At 40.6% G+C, this 19,447-nt stretch overlaps 1 protein-coding gene across 1 annotated transcript in view; it reads right to left on the reverse strand.

The window, feature by feature from the left end:
- The window catches only part of syne1b (spectrin repeat containing, nuclear envelope 1b), a 71,092-nt gene that overhangs the window by 44,950 nt on the left and 6,695 nt on the right, over positions 1-19,447 (reverse strand). Inside the window, 48 exon segments of the mRNA XM_020607942.1 lie at positions 1-98; positions 179-384; positions 555-698; positions 750-953; positions 1,055-1,258; positions 1,450-1,551; positions 1,856-2,038; positions 2,358-2,516; positions 2,677-2,827; positions 2,991-3,170; positions 3,317-3,942; positions 4,038-4,191; positions 4,569-4,735; positions 4,842-4,965; positions 5,208-5,395; positions 5,661-5,759; positions 5,830-5,982; positions 6,053-6,280; positions 6,783-6,933; positions 7,265-7,425; positions 7,551-7,691; positions 8,486-8,662; positions 8,793-8,960; positions 9,217-9,381; positions 9,533-9,641; positions 9,880-10,088; positions 10,396-10,554; positions 11,174-11,308; positions 11,545-11,709; positions 12,268-12,426; positions 12,614-12,781; positions 13,333-13,476; positions 13,581-13,733; positions 13,830-13,994; positions 14,156-14,358; positions 14,676-14,696; positions 14,811-14,907; positions 15,005-15,173; positions 15,363-15,475; positions 15,588-15,752; positions 16,230-16,367; positions 16,486-16,593; positions 16,808-16,840; positions 16,992-17,042; positions 17,479-17,588; positions 18,172-18,368; positions 18,487-18,665; positions 18,879-18,971. The exon segment at positions 1-98 is cut by the window's left edge and continues 25 nt beyond it. Of these exon segments, the coding sequence (XP_020463598.1) occupies positions 1-98; positions 179-384; positions 555-698; positions 750-953; positions 1,055-1,258; positions 1,450-1,551; positions 1,856-2,038; positions 2,358-2,516; positions 2,677-2,827; positions 2,991-3,170; positions 3,317-3,942; positions 4,038-4,191; positions 4,569-4,735; positions 4,842-4,965; positions 5,208-5,395; positions 5,661-5,759; positions 5,830-5,982; positions 6,053-6,280; positions 6,783-6,933; positions 7,265-7,425; positions 7,551-7,691; positions 8,486-8,662; positions 8,793-8,960; positions 9,217-9,381; positions 9,533-9,641; positions 9,880-10,088; positions 10,396-10,554; positions 11,174-11,308; positions 11,545-11,709; positions 12,268-12,426; positions 12,614-12,781; positions 13,333-13,476; positions 13,581-13,733; positions 13,830-13,994; positions 14,156-14,358; positions 14,676-14,696; positions 14,811-14,907; positions 15,005-15,173; positions 15,363-15,475; positions 15,588-15,752; positions 16,230-16,367; positions 16,486-16,593; positions 16,808-16,840; positions 16,992-17,042; positions 17,479-17,588; positions 18,172-18,368; positions 18,487-18,665; positions 18,879-18,971 (7,576 nt within the window).

A 19,447-nucleotide genomic window follows, 5' to 3' on the forward strand; every position in this document is an offset into this window, starting at 1 on the left:
TTTCAGGACCACACTGCTTAGTTTCGAGCAGATCTGTGGTCAGCCTCTGTTCCATGTGCTCCAACCACCACCTGAGCTTCTTAAGGCGGCCTTCAAACCTACAAAGCATTTAGAATGCCATGCTGATCAATGACAGGCTTACATAGTTTTATAGAACTGGTTTGTGTGAGTGTCTTACCCCTTCATGAGGGATGCACTGTCTTCCAGGATCTGTTGGTTCTGTCTGCACTGCTCCACGAAGCTGTCCCAGTCTTGCTGGATGGAGGAAAGGTGCTGCTGGACCTGGCTAGCGCTGGCTTTGGGAAGATGAAGCAGGAGCTTCTCTCCCTCCTCACAGACTTGAGTAAGACGTACCTCACCCTCCTCCATGCGATCCATGGCACCCTGACAGAACACCCATGTCACTTTTAGCTATGTATTTACAGCTATTTTTGAATCAAGACATGAGGTTTATTCTTTTATTTCAGCTTCATTCTCCTCTTATTCCCATTAAACAGTATAATTTAGTGACCAGCGATTAAAGTGATGTATTTACAGTAGGTAATTAGTTTTACCTTTAGTTTCTGTAGTTTGCGTTCTACAATTTGGGTTTCTCCAGATCGGTCAGAGCATTCTTTCACTATCTCCCTCTGTTCTGAAAGCCAGCGATGGAACTCCTGAACTAGATCTGAGGCATAAGGGAAAAAGAGAATTAATGTCTAGTGTGGAAAATTTGAGCAGACTTTATTGAGATTGCATTAAGATGTGGCCTTCCGCTGCTGAAGACTGTTCTGCAGTGACACCAGTGTCCTGGCAGAGAGCTGGTTCACAGACTCATAAGTCTTGATGAGGTCAGTGAGTGTTGAACCCAAACCAGCCAGCTCTTCAGTGGGATATTTTCTGCACAGGGTGTTGAGGCTCTCTCTCGTGGAGTCAATGCTTCCCTGTTGATTTTGCAGCTCTTTCTGAAGGTCCTTCAAAGCATCATATTTAAAAAAAAATGTTTATTCACATCCTTACAATTTTGCTTTTGACTTCATTGGAACAGAAGTGCTGATTGTCTGTAACACTATACCTTCACTCTGCAAATGTTCTCAGGATCCATTCCAGTGGGAGAGGACACCAGGGAATCCTCCATACTCTTTAGCCATGCAGACATCTGTGAGATATAGTCTTCCAGTTGTTTCCTTTGGGAACTAAAGTCCGCTAGGTTTCCCTTGGCCTGCTCATGTAACTTCTGAACAGTGGTGATCTTCTTCCACAGGTCGCTCTCCAAAACCTGATGTAATTAAAATCAAAGTTTGTGGCCAACACACATACTGTACATAAAGAAAGGCAGGACCCACTTCTCCTGCAGGGATGCTGTTAATATCTATTGGTCAGTAAGTGCAGATGTTGTACCAGCTCAGAAGTATAGTATAATTAGATTAGTCAGAAAAACAAAAATAAGATTATGATCATACTTATTACCTGTAGTTTAGCAGGAGTTTCTTGACTTTGACTGCACTTCTTCAGCTCTGACACTTTGCTTTGCAGCATTTCAAGTTTCTGCTCCTTCTCATTCATTTCCGCCTATGGATTTATCAAATGAGAAAAGCATGTGTGACACCCCTTGTGGCTTGTTTTGTTTGGTGAACTGTGGGTTAGTATACTTTGTGGTTGAGGCTACACAGTGTATATACAGTATGTCTTTAAGCATTTTATTTGTTTAAAACAGGGAGCTCTCTCTGTAGAGTTAAGTCAGGCGCTGTCTTCCAGACACAATCCTTTTTTCTAACATTATTTTTTGGTTAATTTCACATTTGCATGTTCCTGTTTTAAAAAAAACATACTTATCAGGGATTATCTAGTTTTACTCTGAAGTCACAAATCATACCTGCAAGATGGAGAGCCTTGCGGACACCTTCTGACTGTCATTGAGGTTGTTCAAACTCTCATTTAGTTCAATCACACAGCTGCTTGTCCAGCTCTCAATATCCTCACTGACTTTACGCACATCCTCCCACAGCGCCAGACTCTGGTTGAGGCGATCAATGTTGTCATCTATTTTCTCAGACACCTGAGGAGCAGATTAAATAAAACACAAATGTGATTTAAACATACATTTACTCTCTGCACTAAGTCTTGCACTGGGGTTTTATGTTTTATATTGAGTTGGGCAGCTAATGCAACATAATATAGGCTGTAAAAAAAACAACCATACTCCTGCTTTTGCTTTTCGTAACCCTCCCCCCCGCCTTGTTTTTATTTTAAATGTTTTCCCTCTATCCTTCTATCCCTGCTGTTACAGATGCCACAGAGCTCCACTGTTGTCCAAAACCAATTAAAAACATGAATGACACATCACATGAACACAATATAGTAGCAGTCAGACTTACATCCAGCCACTGATCAACAAGTGCGTCTATGTCCTTTTTCATCATCTGAGTGTCACAGTCAGGGATCTTCCTCAGTTCTGTCACCAGTTGTTTTCCTTTGCTGGAAAACTGATCCAGTTCATGTTGTTTGGCAGCCATCTCTATCTTCACTGCCTCATGCTACAAATGAAAATAAGACCAATCATAAAGGCATAACCCAGAACTAAGAAACCATTTTCAATTTCAGGATTTGTAAAATGAACAGTTTAATTAGGAAAGTGAGATTAGGCATACCCTGGAAAAGCACAGTTCTGAAGATAAAAAAATCATTTGACCTGACCTTGGATAGTGACCTCTTGGATTCCTCATGGTCCTTCAAAACAGAGCTTATCTCAATTAGAGGTTCAGTGCTCTCAATTATGATGCTGATGGAGGTTTTCAGGCCTTGGTATTCTCTCATGAGCTCAACAAGGACATTGCATTGCTCCTGTCTGTCAAAGCAAGAGAGAAGCATGACTCTTTGTCCCAGTAAGATCCCCTGTTTTGGAGTGTTTCATCTTAGTACTGATTAGCAGCCATTGTTGTACTGCAGCTTTTGAAAACGCATTATTTCCAGACTTAGTAGGATTGAAAACTCTTCCCTTCCTTTAATACCTCTCTGTGATGAGTTTCTTGGTGTCCTCCCATGTAGTCTCCAACAGGCCAATTTCCCTCAACACCTCCCCAGCCAACTCAGCATCTCTCTGGGCCAGTTGTTTGCCCTTGTCCCTCAGCCACTGCTCCTCGTGCTGGTGTGACTGTAGCTCATCCTCCAACTGATTAAAGAACCGCAGCCTGAAAAACAAAAGGATAAATGTTTCTGTTGTTATCGTATCCACTCATGCATGTTTGGTACTAGCCCAAAATGCTAACTCAGCTTGAGAAAGTCATCACTGGCTTAATATAAACTTTGATCTGATTACAACCTTGAAATGCTTTACCTCTGCTGTAGAGCATGGAGGCTGGGCTCTTTGAAGCACTGGTGGTCTGCTTTTTCTTCAATGTCCTCCACAGCTTTAAGCAGCTGTTCTTTCCGCTGTCTAAATGAGGTCCACAGAGCCCCAAGCGCCTCTGCTTCACTCTGCTTGGTACCAAGTAAGTTTCTTACTGCATCCAGCTCAGCACCAAGTGAATCAGCCAGCATACGGCATGACTTACGAGACCCCTCGTTGGTACCAAGAAGGAGATGGCTTTTGCAGAGGCTGCTGTCCAGATTGACAGCTAGAGTCTCAAGCTGGCTAATATCTGGGACAACAGTGGCCACATCCTGTTGCAGCTCCTCCACTCTTCCACGGTCCCAGCTCCCAGCACTCTCCACAGTCTGTCTCAGACCCTGCAACATACCTGAAACCACTCTGTGGGTCTGCAGAAAAGCCTCAAGCCTTTCCAGGCACTCTAACTGGAGTTCAGCGATGTGCTGGGCCTCCACGTAGGGTTGGAGACAGCTGTCTGCTCTGCTGCGAAGGAGCTGTGCATCACCAGGCTCACATAACTGACAGAGCTTCTCAGTCTGCTGCTCCAAGCTCTGTCTCACACTCGACTGCTTCTGTAATGCCACCTGACTCTCCTGGAAAAGGCAAGTGATATAAGGTGAGGTGCTGCTTTTAAGAAACTATTCATTTGCTCATTGCCTTTATGTGGTCGTGAATAAAAGCATCTTACTTTTACTTGCGCAGTGGCAGATTGCAGGTTGCTAATGCTGATTTGAGAAGCTGAGCGCAGATTTGAGAGCATGGTCTCACTCCACTGGGAGAATTTAAGCAGGGCCTGGTCAAACTGCTCCACCAGCAAGAGGTGGTTCTGAAGCTCTTTGATTCTGAGGGACAAAATGGCAGCATACTGAAATCAAGACAACACCTGCCTCTTAAATAGTTAAAAATGGGAATTTATCATTTAAACTCGCTGGGATACAAAACATATGCCACAAAACAAAATCACCAGAAGCTGTGTTTATTAGTATTCAGGGGTTTAAAGATGGATTTTCCTGTCCTGATCTGGGAATTTACAACGATCCAGGTGGCCAAAAATGTGTTAACATTGTCCAGCTCATTTGTGTAACCTAAGAAATTGTCATATTTTAAATATGCTCTTGAGTTGTATTTAATTTCACTGCTGCAACAATCCACTTCACACAGGATCAATATTATCATCTCATATGACATATGCTGTTCTTGACAGACTATCGTACTGTACCTTTGAGGGAGGACTTCATTTTGAATATGCAATCTCCTCTGCAGGGTCTCAAGCTCGTCTTTCAGCTGCCTCACTCTCTCATCAGGTGCAGTAGGATACAACAACATCCCCAGAGACACCAATTCAGCATGTATAGGCTCAAGGGACTGGGCCTCGGAGTGCAAGACCTATTTATTCATAATATTAAAGGCTACATTTACCATTTATTTTAAAGTTAAGACTTTTGTATTTTGTAGAACTCTATCACTCATCTATTCAGTGATTGTCTTGTACCTGCAATTCTTGCAGCTCTGTGTGGAGTTTGGCTTTATCAGCTGACAAACACAAACTTTCTGGTTTGAATGCAGACTCACTTCTGTCCAAGCAGGAAACAAAGCTTGATCGCTGTTTCTCATACCTGAAACACATCAACAGAAAAACTGGTGTCTGAAATAGTAAAAACTGAATTTTCCTTTCAGTTTACACATTTCGCTCCAAGTGAAGAAATGTGTTTACATTACCTTCAACACTTAGTACACTTATTACATCTATCTTTCCATAATATAGCAGTGAACCAGTTTAACTATTAATATTTCTTGTACTCACATGTTATTAAAATCCTGCATATGTCAAATTTATGGCTTGGTATATAGCTCTTACTTTTGCCAAACAGATAGCAGATTTTCTAAAGTGCTCTGTTTGTGCTTTGCATCCTGGATGTTTTGTTCATAGCTGGCGTTCATTTCTGTCACAGTCCTCTCTGCTTGCTCTTTGTCACTGAGTCTTCGGACACCAGCTGACAGGGACAGCAAGGTTCCCTTCAGCCTTTCCAGACACTGACACACATCCTAGGAAACAATAACAAAAGACACTGATCTTCACAGCACTGTCTTTGAATGGAAAGTCTGGCATAGAAAAAAAAAGGCTGGAAAAGCTTAAATTTGGTAGTACTGGAAATTAAGTTCTGCACCTTGATTTGAAATACTATTAGTATGTACGGTGCTGTTTATTAATTAAAGGAGCAAGAAATTGAGAATGATTGTTTGCTTATATTACTGTATATAGAGTACAGTATAATGGGCTTTTTTTAGAAAAAAGTAGACAATGAAATACCATGTGGTTCTGAAGAGCTTTGTAGGTCTCTGATGAGGAGGTGCAGGATTTGATGGGATGCTCCAGTTTTGTATGTAGCTCAGTGAGAGACGCTTGCACCTAGGAGACAATAAGGATATAAACTATGTCCAGAGCTTCCCTAAATACCACATGGTATCAGCTACTGTACCTCCTCCAGGCTCATTTTAAACTTCTGCTGGTGAGAGGCGCTTTAATGAAATACCATGTGGTCCTGAAGAGCTTTGTAGGTCTCTGATGAGGAGGTGCAGGATTTGATGGGATGCTCCAGTTTTGTATGTAGCTCAGTGAGAGACGCTTGCACCTAGGAGACAATAAGGATATAAACTATGTCCAGAGCTTCCCTAAATACCACATGGTATCAGCTACTGTACCTCCTCCAGGCTCATTTTAAACTTCTGCTGGTGAGAGGCGCTTTCCTCCAGCTGGCCATGAAGGTGCTGTACACTCTCCTTCAGCTCCTCCCAGTACCTGCCAATTTGGGTCAGACGCGCCTTAACGCGAGCTGCCTCCCCTGAAGATACAAACTGGGCCAGTGCCTGGGAATCTGCCTCCAGCTGTGTAAGGACCTCAGCTCGCTCCTGAAGCTCTGCATCAACAGTCTGGATATATAGAGATATGTAAAAAAACAAACAAACAAACTATTGAGGTTGGAATTCTGTTGGTATTGCAGAGTTTAGTGTGGTAAACTTAACAGTGAGTCAACACCTATAATGGCCTTGGCCACTATAAAATGAGTACTCCACTGATGTAGTCTTGCACTCTTATAACACTACTGGACTCAAACAGTTTTAAAAAAGTATAAAACTCAATGCAACCCCTCGTCCTAAAAGCAAATATAATATAAGCTGAGACAGCCTGAGGTTGTCGGCACTGAAACGGCTAACTCAAACGCAAACCACAGACTTCATCAACAGCTCCTCCTCTTCATTTGTGTTGAAAACAGAGGGCCAATTCAGGTACCAGAAACACAGACTGTAAATCAGCCTGCACTGGTGCTTTCCAATGCCGGCACTTCTTAAGTTGGCTTTATTGATTTTAACAGTAATGTTCTGGTTTTGTGGTTGATGCTTGAAAGGGTTGTAGCTTTATAGTACACAGTACCTTTATTGTGTTGATCTGTTGCTCCAGAGGCAATGTAGAAGATTTCAGTATATCTAACTGCTTTTCCTTCTCAGATATCCATAAGGAGAAGGCTTCAAACCCGGCTCCAAACTGATCCCAATGAATTTTCATTTCTTCCAGAGTCTTGACACTACAGCACAAGAGTAGAAATTGGAAATTGCTTAAGTAATAGTTGCAAATAAACCTTGGCATTCATGTAAGAAGCACAGAACCAGATAAGTGTTTTTTCTACATCTGAGTCCTTGAGACTGTGGCAGGTAATTTGTCACACAAAAATATACTCAGATTACTTTCAAATATGCCTGTGTTTTAGTGTAAATTCTGACTCTGTTGTACTGCCTTTTGTGGCAAACTCGGCTCATCTGGTACAGTATCATAGGATAAAGCCATAATTTATTTGTACACACTGTCTGAAGAAACATTATTTAGCACAAGCTACAAGAAGAAGTCCATCATCTTACTCTTTTTTGAGCCCAACCTCGACGTTGTCCACTTGCTCACTGAGGGAACGAGCTTGTTGTAAAAGCAGAGTCTTGTTCTTAGGACCAAGCTGGATTTCTGTTGCTCTCCTCAGCAAAATGTTCATATGTGAGGCTTCTGCTTCACACTGCTTCAACAACACCTGGTTACAAAAAAAAGAATATTTGTACCAGTGTTTATTTCGTTTATACAGTTCAATTATTAAAATGACAAGAGTAAACTACAAGACATGTGCCTGAAGTAAACCGAGAGACCAACTCTACTTACTCTGGCCTGGTCAAGTTCCACAGACAGGCTCTCCGGGCTGCTGAAGTTCAGGTCTCTCTCCATTGTTGAGCGTGCCTTGTTAACAAACTCATGCACTGCTTCCTGCTGGCTGTCAAATTCCTGCCAGGCTGCCAGTGTGACCTGAGGACGACAAAGGCCCAAATCCTTGAAGGCAATATAAAAGTTAAATCAAGAACAGGACTGTCATCTAACGGCAGTAGATAACCACCAAACTGACTGCACTGCAGATCATATATGCAAATGACCCCACCGGTGGATATTAGCAGATCTGCTATTGAAAGAGTCAGAAACATAAAATTCCTTAGTGTACACCTCACTGAAGATGTCTGATCTGTCCCTACAGTATAATGCATTCTCACACAACCTTTCTGTCTACATTCTGCAAACAGCACCATTAGAACAGTGATACCTCAGAAAGTCCCTCTATACATCAACTGTTGTAAAAGCAGACTTGCTACTTAGGACATTTTTTTTTATAACTGCACCAACAGAAATCTCTCTCTTCCTTCCTATGACCAAGCTCTTTTCTGTCCATAAAATGTTAGGTTTCCTTATTTTATTCCTTATTTATTTATAAGGAACAAATCGTTGACAGCAGCACCAGATAAATGTGTAAGAGTGAGCCAAAAGGTAAATTTTCATTGATAGTCCCTAAAGATGTTGATGTTGTACATTAGAAGGAACAAACAAGACATATGAAACAAACAGTGTCAATACATTTCCAGGGGAAACATCACCTGTTCACAGCATTTTGCTAATATTTTGCAAAGAACAAAGAGCAGTACAATCACCTTTCCTTCATTCTAATTTATTTCTTTTTTTGCAGCTTATTTTTCTTCAGACAAACAGTGCTGATTTAATCCACTCAGTCTTCCAAATGTTTACTAAATCACTGCTTTAGTAACACTGCTCACCTCAAGGCTTTGCTCCTGTGAATCCATATTCTGCTCCATTTTGCTCAGGGTGTTCTCTAAACTCTGCAGGTCCTGCTGCAGAGTCTCCCCCAGACCCTCCTCAGCCTGGAGCTGCTGGCCTCTGGAGATCAGTTGCTGGACATCCTTTCTCTTCAGCTTCAGGCGTTTCAACAGTTGCTATAGAAAGAAGGACTCAGACTATGAAGCTATTAAAATCCTACTTAAAGTAATTTGAATTCACTAATAACTCTATTTTGTAAACAAGCAACGCAAATACTATGGATAACAAACAAAATGAATACAGTACCTGGTGAACAAGTAGCAGTTGTTGGGCTTCTCTAACAGTTGGACAGCTCAGGATTTTGGTGACCTCAGCTTGAGCCTCTTTCTGCTCCTGAACAAGATCATTTAAAGTAGTTTGTACTTCTTCCCTGAACTGTACACAGTCTCCCACAGCCAGCACCATCTTGTCAGCCTGGAGGAAACAGAGAAAAATACAGCATGACATTAAGTATGATGAATTGATGATGGGACATGGTATGTCCAGTTTAATATAATCAAATGAATACAGTATCCTAGCAATAGGTAAAAATACTATGATATATGTTATTGTACTACTTTTGTATCTGTCTGTGCTTTAAACAAGGTCGAACTTTGTAAGCAGTATAGTGTAGACTCCCAGAGGGGACATGATGTCTGGATTGTGTCTGGCAAGTGGACGTTTCACCTACCTCTAAGAGCGAAGCAAGAAGACCCTTAAAATCAGCAGAGAGCTTGCTCAGTGCACTTCCTTGCCTCTGGGCATCGCTGTCAGCACAGACTTCTATCAGTACTGCCATACGGGCTTTCAGCCAGCCAAGATTCCCCTCTTGTAGCTCTGCATCATTCCTCAGCTCCTGCACATAAGAATAGATGTGACACAGCCAATGTGGTCAAAAGAATCACCTGATGCAAGTGTTGTCACACGCTCATCTTCTCAGCAGTGACACTGGCAAGACAGCAGCACATCACCAGTGACACATCACTGAATGTAAGAAACTAACTCACCGTGATGGTGGTCTTCACCTGGCTGTATTTTCTGGGGTCACTGGCTCGGTTTCTCAGCAACCTCAGTTGGCTTTCTTTTGATATAAGCCAGCAGGAAAGTTCAGCGTACCTGTTTCATGCCATAAAGGGAAATATTTACTTCAAAATTCAGACTTCCTTTTGGTAATGAATCCAAAGCACCACGTGGGAAAGCATAACACATTCTCCTATTGTTGCAATGACTCTACAACACTTTTATAGCAGGTTCTGTGCCACAACTCAATCCCTATGCACTGTTACAAAAAAGTCATGTGACTACATTAAAGGAGGACTACACCAAAATAAGTAATTTCTTAAAATTACCACACCTTGCATTGTACTCTTTCCATTTATCTGGATGCTGCATTAGCTTCTGAAGGGTATTCTCGATTTCCTCTCGGACCTCAGCAAAGTCCTTTCTTGCTGTTTCCAGGCTCTGGTGAGCAGGGTCACCCTCAGGAAGTTTTTGACAAAGTTCCTCCATCAGCTGCAGCCTCTTCTCACAGATGGACTGGGGACCCTTTTCCCTGAAGAAGGCCTTGAGTAAGACAACACAGTGATTTACTTGTGTTACAAGTGCATGCTATTTACAGAAAGTAGTATGAATTTTACTCCTGTTAATCAAAAGCAAGTATGCTAGTGCTTTAAACACAGTAAAAAAGTGAATGAATGTGAATGTACAACAACAAAATGCTGCTGACTGAGGACACTTGAAACTAAAGAAGGCTCAGGTTTATCAGTATCTTCCCATACTGTTACACAGAAGTGAGCATGCATTAAGTTGTTTCACTCTGAGTTGAACAATACATAAAACTCAGCAAGCTGGCCAGCCACTCTGTGCTCACCCTGTGCTCCTTGATGAGCCTTTCGCTCCCCATGCTAGCCAGGTGGCGGTTCTCCCTCGTCACCTCTGCTTGGCACTCCTGCAGCGATGACATCAGCTTGCTCCTCTCCACCTCCACTTTAAGGTGTAGGAGGTGAAAGGGGATGTCGGTCTGGATATCCTGAGAAATTAAAAATGCAACAGCTACGAGGTCAGAGCAGATGGCACAGTTTGTTTCAAGCAAGTCTAAAATACAATTATAGCTTTACTTATATTAACAAATAATAAACAATAAAGACATTTTTACATGATGATGGTTAATAGGTTGTTAAAATGGATGCATGCATTATTATCAATCATAACTATAAGTTTTAGGGATAAAGGTTATTCTAATAAAGTCTTTATTACATACAAGGTTGTGGAAGATTTGTAAAATGCAGGGAACAAAGTTAAGTGTTAGTATATCATGCTTTTTACATAATGTACTTGGAGTTGTCACCATGTTCTGATGATAGTGCTGAATCTTTTTTAAGAGGGAACAATTTTTTTAAGCAGTGAGTGAGCACTTCATCATGAGACATGCAGTCTTGTTGGTGTTGGAGAAGCATTTGGCATCCTTTTGTATTACAGTATCCATTTACACACTGTTAAAATGAGAGAGTTGGGCCCTGTTGACTATTCTGAGTTTAAGCTATATGATTTCAAACTACTAAAATACTTTTATTAAAAAAATGAACCCTTGTAGGTACCAATGTACAAAGTTTAGTGCAGATTTTGTTATCACTATTAATAGCACGAACCTTCCAGTGTTTGTGCAGCTTCCTGACAGTTTCTTGCAGTGACTGCTGCTCCTGCTCAGGCAAAATGTCTGTTAGCTCATCACAAGCCTTGAGAAATGTGTTCAGGACCCGCTGGTCCAGCTGTCCAAAGAATTCCTGCAAAAACACATCAAGTCCTCATTACATTTCACACTGTATAGGACAGATCATGTATAATTTACATGCATCCTACTTTTTGCTTGGTTCTGAGGTATATATAGTTCGACTGCAGTTACGTATGGTGCTTGCAACTCAAAAAGTATATTGATATACAGTGGGCCTATGATTTGGGGGCCTCATCTGTACATTTTATGCACATAAATCATGTCAGTGCAAAAGAGCCATCTTCTTACTGTGTGTTTTTTGAGCAGCTCCTCTGGGTTGCCTCTTTCTGTCAGACAGCTCTGTGCCATTTTAAGAACCTTCTCCAGCTCTACCCGTGACTCATCAAACCTCTTCATGAGGCTGCTGTTCGCCTCCACGTGCTTCCGCCACTCTGTAGATTCCTTAATCATGGTCTAAACCAGAGGTGGAAAGTAACTAAGTACAAGTACTGTACTTAAGAATAATTTTGAGATGTCTGCACTTTACGTGAGTATTTACATTTTCTGCTACGTCATACTTCAACTTCACTACATTTCAGAAAAAAATAATTGTACTTTGTACTCACCACATTTATGTGATAACTTTAGCTACTTGTTACTTTTCAGAAAGATGTTAATAAAACAAAATACAGTGTAATCATAAGATTTTAATGATCCCTGGTGTAAAATCCACAAGCTACCCAGCAGTAATTCAAATTATAAGCATATGGTCAGCTGCAACATTAAATGTGATGTACACAAATGTACATTAATAATTATAATCAAACAATATGATGAACATCAATACTTTTTTTACTTGTGTAACATTTTGAATGTAAGATTTTTACTTGTACACTGTGTAATTGCTGCTTTACCTAACTAAACAATTTAAGGACTTCCACCACCTCTGGTCTAAACACACAAATGAGTAATTGTTAAATGCCAAAACAACACTAAAGGTTGAACAGAAATGAAATAGGCCTCGAGGTTTACCTGTGAGGAGGCCTGCAGGTCTGCTACTCTTTTCTGCAGAAGAGTCATGTCCATGTGCTCAAGGGTTTTACTGCTATTCATTATTTTCTGGATAGTCTGATGGTTCCTCTCTATCACTGTCAGACACTTCTTACAGCTATGTGTGAAGGTCGCCAGCTCCTGCAGTATTCAGTGACAAGCAGGGTGTTAGCCACTTGTTCATATCTTGTGGCTACAGCTTTCAGTATAAAACATAGTTTTCTCAAACATGACACAAAAATGCTTGGTACTGGGTATTTTATTTTATTTCCATATCCATGTATATAAAAGTCATTTAATAAAATGATGAATTTCTTATATTAGTTACCTGGCATTTCTGTTTAAAGTCTACTGGTCCCTCAGAGTCTGTGGTGCTGGTGATATGACTGGCCTTCTCCAGAGCCTGGTAGAAGCCTGTAATGTTTTTCTCCATTTCTTCCAGTTGAGGTAATAAAGATTGAGACTCCCTCAGCAGAGGCAGACATCTCTCCCTTACCTGTTTGGATGAAAGTAGGCAAATCAAAACAAATCACAGGTGACTGATATGTTGTTATGATCTTAAATAGGAAATAGCAAAGAGAGGATTTAACTTCATAACAGCAATTCATTTCTGTGATAATACTGAATCTTTGGAAACTTTTATATTCTTAAAATCTATAAAAACAGAAGATTTCCAAATTTTCAGATCAGTTACATATTAAGGATAAAATGAAAAGTTATAATTCATCTTATTTGAATTGAATCCAGTACCAAAATATAACTACTACACTTATTTATTAAAGGTCTGGTTAATTCAGTAAGTTCTACAATATGTTCCAAAATGTGAAATAATATATACAGTATGTATATCGATTTTATTCTACAAAAATATGGATTCCCTATTTGATCAGACTGATAACAATAATAACAATATTAAATACTGTCACAAAATATGGGTTACATTATGAGCAGTTTTAATACCATTGGTTATCAGTATCAGACACGACACACGCTCACCACTAAACATTAAACAGCTATATGACATACTGTGTAATGACATACACCCACTTTGCTCAGCTGCTCTTTGATCGAGGCCATCACAGCCATCATTTCTGAAACTTCTTCCTGTGGTGTGTCTTTGGTCAACAGCTGAGCTGTCCGGCTCGCTGCCTTACAAGCTGCTTCCATCGCTGGTACTTTGTGCTTGATTTCCTACAGGTAGTTGGGATATGCAGTTTGTTGATTTTTCATTGTACAGAAGAAAGATGAAAGAATACTCTAACCTAATCAAGAGGATAAATGTATGGACTGTTTACCTCAACATCTTGAACAAAGGCCCTGATGTTCAAGAAAGATACTTGGACAGGAGCAGTCATTTTCTCATTGGTTGCATCCATGAACATTTTTAAAGTATTAATACCATCTTGGTAGTCTTGCCTCAGCTTATCCACCTCATCTGCTCTTGCATACTGTTAGTGAAACAGAGGAAGCATATGAATAAATCTGGTACTTTGCAAAAATCTGAGCTGTTACATGCTACATTTGTTGTGTAAAAGCACTTTTACATGTTTGACATTGATGAACAGCTCCCTCCATCTCCCGTTCAGGAGGAGAAGCTGCTGCTTCAGATCTCGGGATACGGTTTCATCACAAGTCTCAATGAGGAAGTTCCCAGCATCATTCATGTCCATGTGCTGCCGAATCCAGTGAGAGAAGTTTCTGAAGAAATCCTAAGAGCAGAGAGGAAAACAAAGACGTATACTGACGTATAAAGACATGTATACTTTGTGGCCATGGTAAAAATACTCCTCATACAGTTTAGGTACACGATAAAAACTGTACATTAGGTATAATATTGTTTGTCATTACTAGTATCATTGACTGTACTTACACGTTTGGCACTCTCTGACTGGTTGAGCATCTGCTCAGCATCCTCCAGCCAGGCCTGCAGAGCTGCCACTGTGCTGCTGTACTTCTCCCAGTTAGAGATGACCTCCTCCAGCATGCTGCGGACGCTCCGCACCTCCAAAGCCAAATTCTTCCACTGAGCTGTGGCATCACTGAGAAATTTACTTACCCCTTCAGCTTCATCAACTGAAAAGAAAGTATTAATATAACTCAGGTTAGTTCAAACCAATATGGGCAACTCTATTAAAAACAGCACTTGATTATGTATTGTCGATCATTTAGTTAATCCTGGATCATGTTAGGTGAGAAAATTCATGCTAAATTAGCATTCACAACTAATGCAGTGACTGTTAATTTTTCATGCATAATGCAATGTTATGCAGCATTATCTTAGTTCTGGGGGTTAAAAGTAGGTTAAAAAAGAAAAATGCAGCCCCACATTTATTGAAAGTAATGGCTCCAGAGACAGGCTTTAAAGATTGTCAGATTGTTTTTGGACTTACCTCTGTTACAGGTCTTAGACCCTGTAACATGAAATCAATAAGACCATTTACTTTGAGCCCAAATAAATATTTAAATATAAGCTTAATATACAGAAATATTATCCAACTTGACAGTACAACTGAAAAGATTCTTACTTGAGCTGTCAGACTTTACATAAACCTCTGCTGCTTGCTTGAGGGCTGTGAAGATGATCTCATACTGTTCAAAGAACCTGTGGCCTTCAGTGAATGTCTAGAATGGGAAGGCAAACACAAGCACACAGATTAAATAGTTTGACAGACAATGCAATACTAAAACTACTGCTTCAGGTCCAGTGATTTCCACTTACCAGGTAGCTTTGCAGCAAGAGTTCAACTGAGTCTCGTCTGCCATATTTAATGATCCAGGTCTTAAGCTTTGATTCGGCTAACAGAAGAAATGCCATCAGTCGATACTTCATTTCCCAGAATTCCAATTTAATCAAGTGAGCATGTGATGATGTAGACACAAAGTTGAACCTACAAATAAAACCAGTGGTCAATAATCATCCCATTTTACCTCAGACTTTATAAGAGGAATACAGGACCAAGCTAATAAAATTTAAAAAATGCCAAGCTGATGTTTAATTATCAGCAACTTTTAAATCAGTACATAAAATTACATCCTAAGACAAATAGCAATTTTAATGATTCTGAAAAAAGTCTTACCGTTCAGCCATGTCTTGGAGCTGCTCAGGTGGGACAGGCACACCATTCACTGATCTGTCCCTGTGGATCTGCTGGAAGGTCTGCCTGTGTGATTCCAGGTTTTGTAATACCTCCTGCAAAATGGAAACACAAAATCATGTTCAAATTGATCTCCTTTATACTGTACCTGTGTAAAACAAAAGCATGGTAAGCATCAAAAACAACCCAAAGGTCTGCTAGCTTTACCTTATGCTGCTCCAGTTTTCTGTGAAGAACATTGGCTGTCTCTTCATGAGCATGTTGGATGGGAACGTCCTCTCTCAGAGCCATCTCGGCTCTGTGGAGCCAGGCTCCGATCACCCCCAGAGGACCAGGCAGGGACTTGTCCAGATGGATGTGCCAGTCCAGCAGCTGCAATTGACATCCATTAAAAACCCACTCTGCCAAAGCAAGATCCCATCAAAGAGAAGGGTATGCTGATCAAAACATTTCCACATGTTCGCAAGCAGTCAGGCTACAAAAGAGATTTTATGCCTGTCTAGACAAGCAGTGAATATCCAGAGAAGCACACTGGCCAATGAACAAAACCTCCTCTGTTCCCATCTCCTCCCCTCTGAAAAACTCTTATTCAAACATTTGCACCCCACTGAACTTTCACTGGCAGCAAGTAAATAGAGAAGCACTGAGTTGTGGCTCTCTCATTATGATAGCTTTCACTGCAATGCAATTTTTTAGCAAAGACAAGCACAATGACAAATAAAAATGATCTATTATTAATATTCAGGTCTTGTTGAATATAGTTAAGCTTAATTATTATAACTAATTCTGCTTCCTTAGTGGCTTGATTATAAATTATTGATGTTGTGCAGAAGCATGTAGTAGAATTACCCTGGCACACACACGGTCCCAGGCCTGCTTGACCAGAGCTTGGTCCACAGACAGTTTGCCATCTTTGTGGAGGGGCTGTAGCAGAGGATCTGTCTGCTTTTTCTTCATTTCATACTGTACACGGAAGCTCTTAAATCCCTGCGAAATAAAAAGGATGAAATGACACACACTTGTGTTAAGAGTTGATAAGTGTCTTTGTCAAAGCAGAATGTTTCTTTATGTAACGATGCATTTTGTCTTTGCAGACCCGACTCACCTGATATTTGTCAGTGAGGTTTCCCTCTGCTCCTTGGGCCCGCAGCACATCTCTCTCCAGCTGGTCTAAAAACACCTTCAGTTCTCTCAGCATCTTCCGCTCCTCTCTCTGTCACAATCAGGGACAATGCAGCTTAGAGAGGGAACTATCTGATTTTAATCCTTTTTTTATCTGCATGGCACTAAGAACCTCACACCAAGCTGACATCCCTGAAATGCACAGTTAATGCACCGATAATTCTTAGAAGTCAAGGTAGACATAAAGGGGTATGGAAACTATAACGATCTTGTCTGATTAAGTCTGTTAATTTAGTGAAACATACCTCAAGCATTTGCTCTATATCTTGGGGACCAAACTATCCAGGAAAGCAGCAAAACACAAAGAGATTCAGACACACCACAAAAGGCATAAGAAGAGCAAGGAAAAAAGAAGCAAAGTGACTGGGAAATGGAAAGAGGGTGAGGAGGGATTACACTCCAAACAGAAAGCATGTCATGCACTCTCACCTGAAGTACTGGCACTGACAGTGCAAAAGTTGGAATTGAGCCAAGAAGCAGCTTAATGTGTACAAAAAATAAGTAGATGGAGAAATTAAAAGTCTTTAGTGATGGAATACAATATATGGTTGACTACATCGCTGTGTTCATGCCATGACTACTTTAACTCATTACAGCTTTCTGTGACAAAATGAGGAAGTATGAAGAAATGCAGGCACTGGGTGATGTTGAGTAAGCTCAGAAACAGCTAAACATGTTTTCATTAAGTGTATGCTGTTGTTAGGATCTTTGCATGTAATCAATAAGCAATTTTGGGGAAATGTGGATTGCAACAATATATACAGTTTTAGAAATAATAACACGTGGAGTTAAATATCAATTCTAATACATTATTTAGAGTTAACAGACAGTAATGATATTTTTCCCCAAAACTGCCCAAAGTATCACTGCCTTATGTGCACTAACTATAGAGCGCCACGGGTTTGAAACAAGGTACCTCATCTTGCTGTCCATCAGTCTCAGCGTGGTGAGGGTTTGGGTAATGCTTGAGGAACTGAGCCACATAGGTCATGATAGATTTCTCATCTGGCTTGTCAACATCCACATCTGTAGCACAATGCAAACCACATCAGATGCACAAGATGAAGCTTTACCCTGAAAATTAGCTAATCTAAACACAAATGTTTTTCAGGCCTCAGAGGTCATGCCAGTATTTAACTCAAAACATGCCCTTATATCTGTAAAAATAAGGAGCAGAGATGAGAGGAGCCTTAACATTTGGCATTAAGACAATATGACATTTAAAAAAAGCATTTTGTATTCTCAGGAGGATAAATCGCTCCAGGCCTGGTAGCTAATTAAGCACGTCTACTTTCAACTCCACTCTTGACCTGACGTTTCTGAAAATCAGGATCAAACTCCCATAAAAACAGAGACATTTCATTGCAGCTATTTGTGCTATAAAGCATCATGATTCTGCATAAATGCTGGTCTGCAGTGGCTCTGCAGTCTGCTTCATTTCCACAGACTTAAAACTCACAAAACTAAACTTTTCAGCACAAGTTTTATCAAACTACATGGAGTGAAGGGGTAATATACTTTAAAGAGTATTTTAAAAATCTCCACTTAATAGCATATATCATTGTTATTCTTCCTCAGTGGTGTGCAACACAACAAAGGTCAAGGGCACCTTCTGGATCCAGCAGACGAGGGATACCCAGCTCATTTTCTGCAAGTGCAAAGGCTTCTTCCAAATTCTCCCTGTTGCTTCTCCTTCGCACCGCCTCCATGTCCACCAGGTCTGGCCTGATGGCGTGCACCACTGACTGGAATGCAACACCATCACGCCAGCTGGGTCCAAAATCTTTCACCTCAATTCCATATTGCCTGAAAAACATATAGATGTGCATTTTGTTTCGTAAGATGTGTATAAATATCGAAACATTCAAAACGTAGCATATAAAATTGCCTTTTGAGCTCTTGAGATCATTTGCAATTGACATACTTGGCTGCTGTACACTGCACCCATCTGAGCAGGGCCTTCTTGGCATTGCCTTGAAATTTGTTGACCACCTTCCTCTTCATGGGAGGGCTTCCTGTTTCAGAGTTTGCTATACTCTCCACAGAAGAGTTGCTGTTAGAAAGTGCCTGAAGGGCTGGCAGGTTGCTGGTTAACTCCTCAATCTAATTGAGAAACAAAAAGAAAAGGAAAAGAAGAGACTGTAGCATGATCACAGAAACATGGAGAAACAAAGCTAATATTTGTTAGGATCCAGGTGCATCTGGGTTTTGTGAAAACCTGACATCTGCTTCAGGCATACAGTACATTATGTAAGTTTTTGTTTGTGTTTTGATCATTAAACTCTTAGGATTTGGGCACATCAGGTGAAGTATTACCTGGAAATAGAGGATAACTGTCCATATCAACCCAAGGACAATTGATGGTCGACCATCTGCGATGTCAGTGGCATGAATGTTAACAAGTTTGATCTGAAACAAAACCCAAACAGAGGATTATTCTGAATAATCAGTCACAACCACACAGTTTAGAAGTGAACTCTTTCTGCATTTTCACCCAAGTGATAATTCAAGTTCCTTGAATTTAATATCTTCCAAAACAACACTGCAAAGTTGTCTTTTTCCAAGTCATCAAAGTCAAGTCTTTGATGCAGGTAAGCATTGTAGTCATAAAGTACCTCTATAGCCAAAAAAGGAAGGTGGAAACAGCCACAGTGGAAGGTGAACCAAAAGAAAAAAAGAAAAATGTGTTCAAATAGGCCTTAAAGGAAAAGCAGATGTACCACAGCACCGCAAACCTCGCAAGGGAGAGCTGTCACAATTTGCTGAGTTTATGTCTCTACATTTGAGCAGCTCAGAATTGTAAGGAGCCAGGCACATCAGAAGCCAGTGTTCTAGTCAAAGTGCAAGTCAGTACAAAAGCATAATGAGTACTTTTATTAAAACAA

The sequence above is a fragment of the Monopterus albus genome, unplaced genomic scaffold (assembly GCF_001952655.1).
Source record: "Monopterus albus unplaced genomic scaffold, M_albus_1.0 scaffold90.1, whole genome shotgun sequence".
Taxonomy (NCBI): domain Eukaryota; kingdom Metazoa; phylum Chordata; class Actinopteri; order Synbranchiformes; family Synbranchidae; genus Monopterus; species Monopterus albus.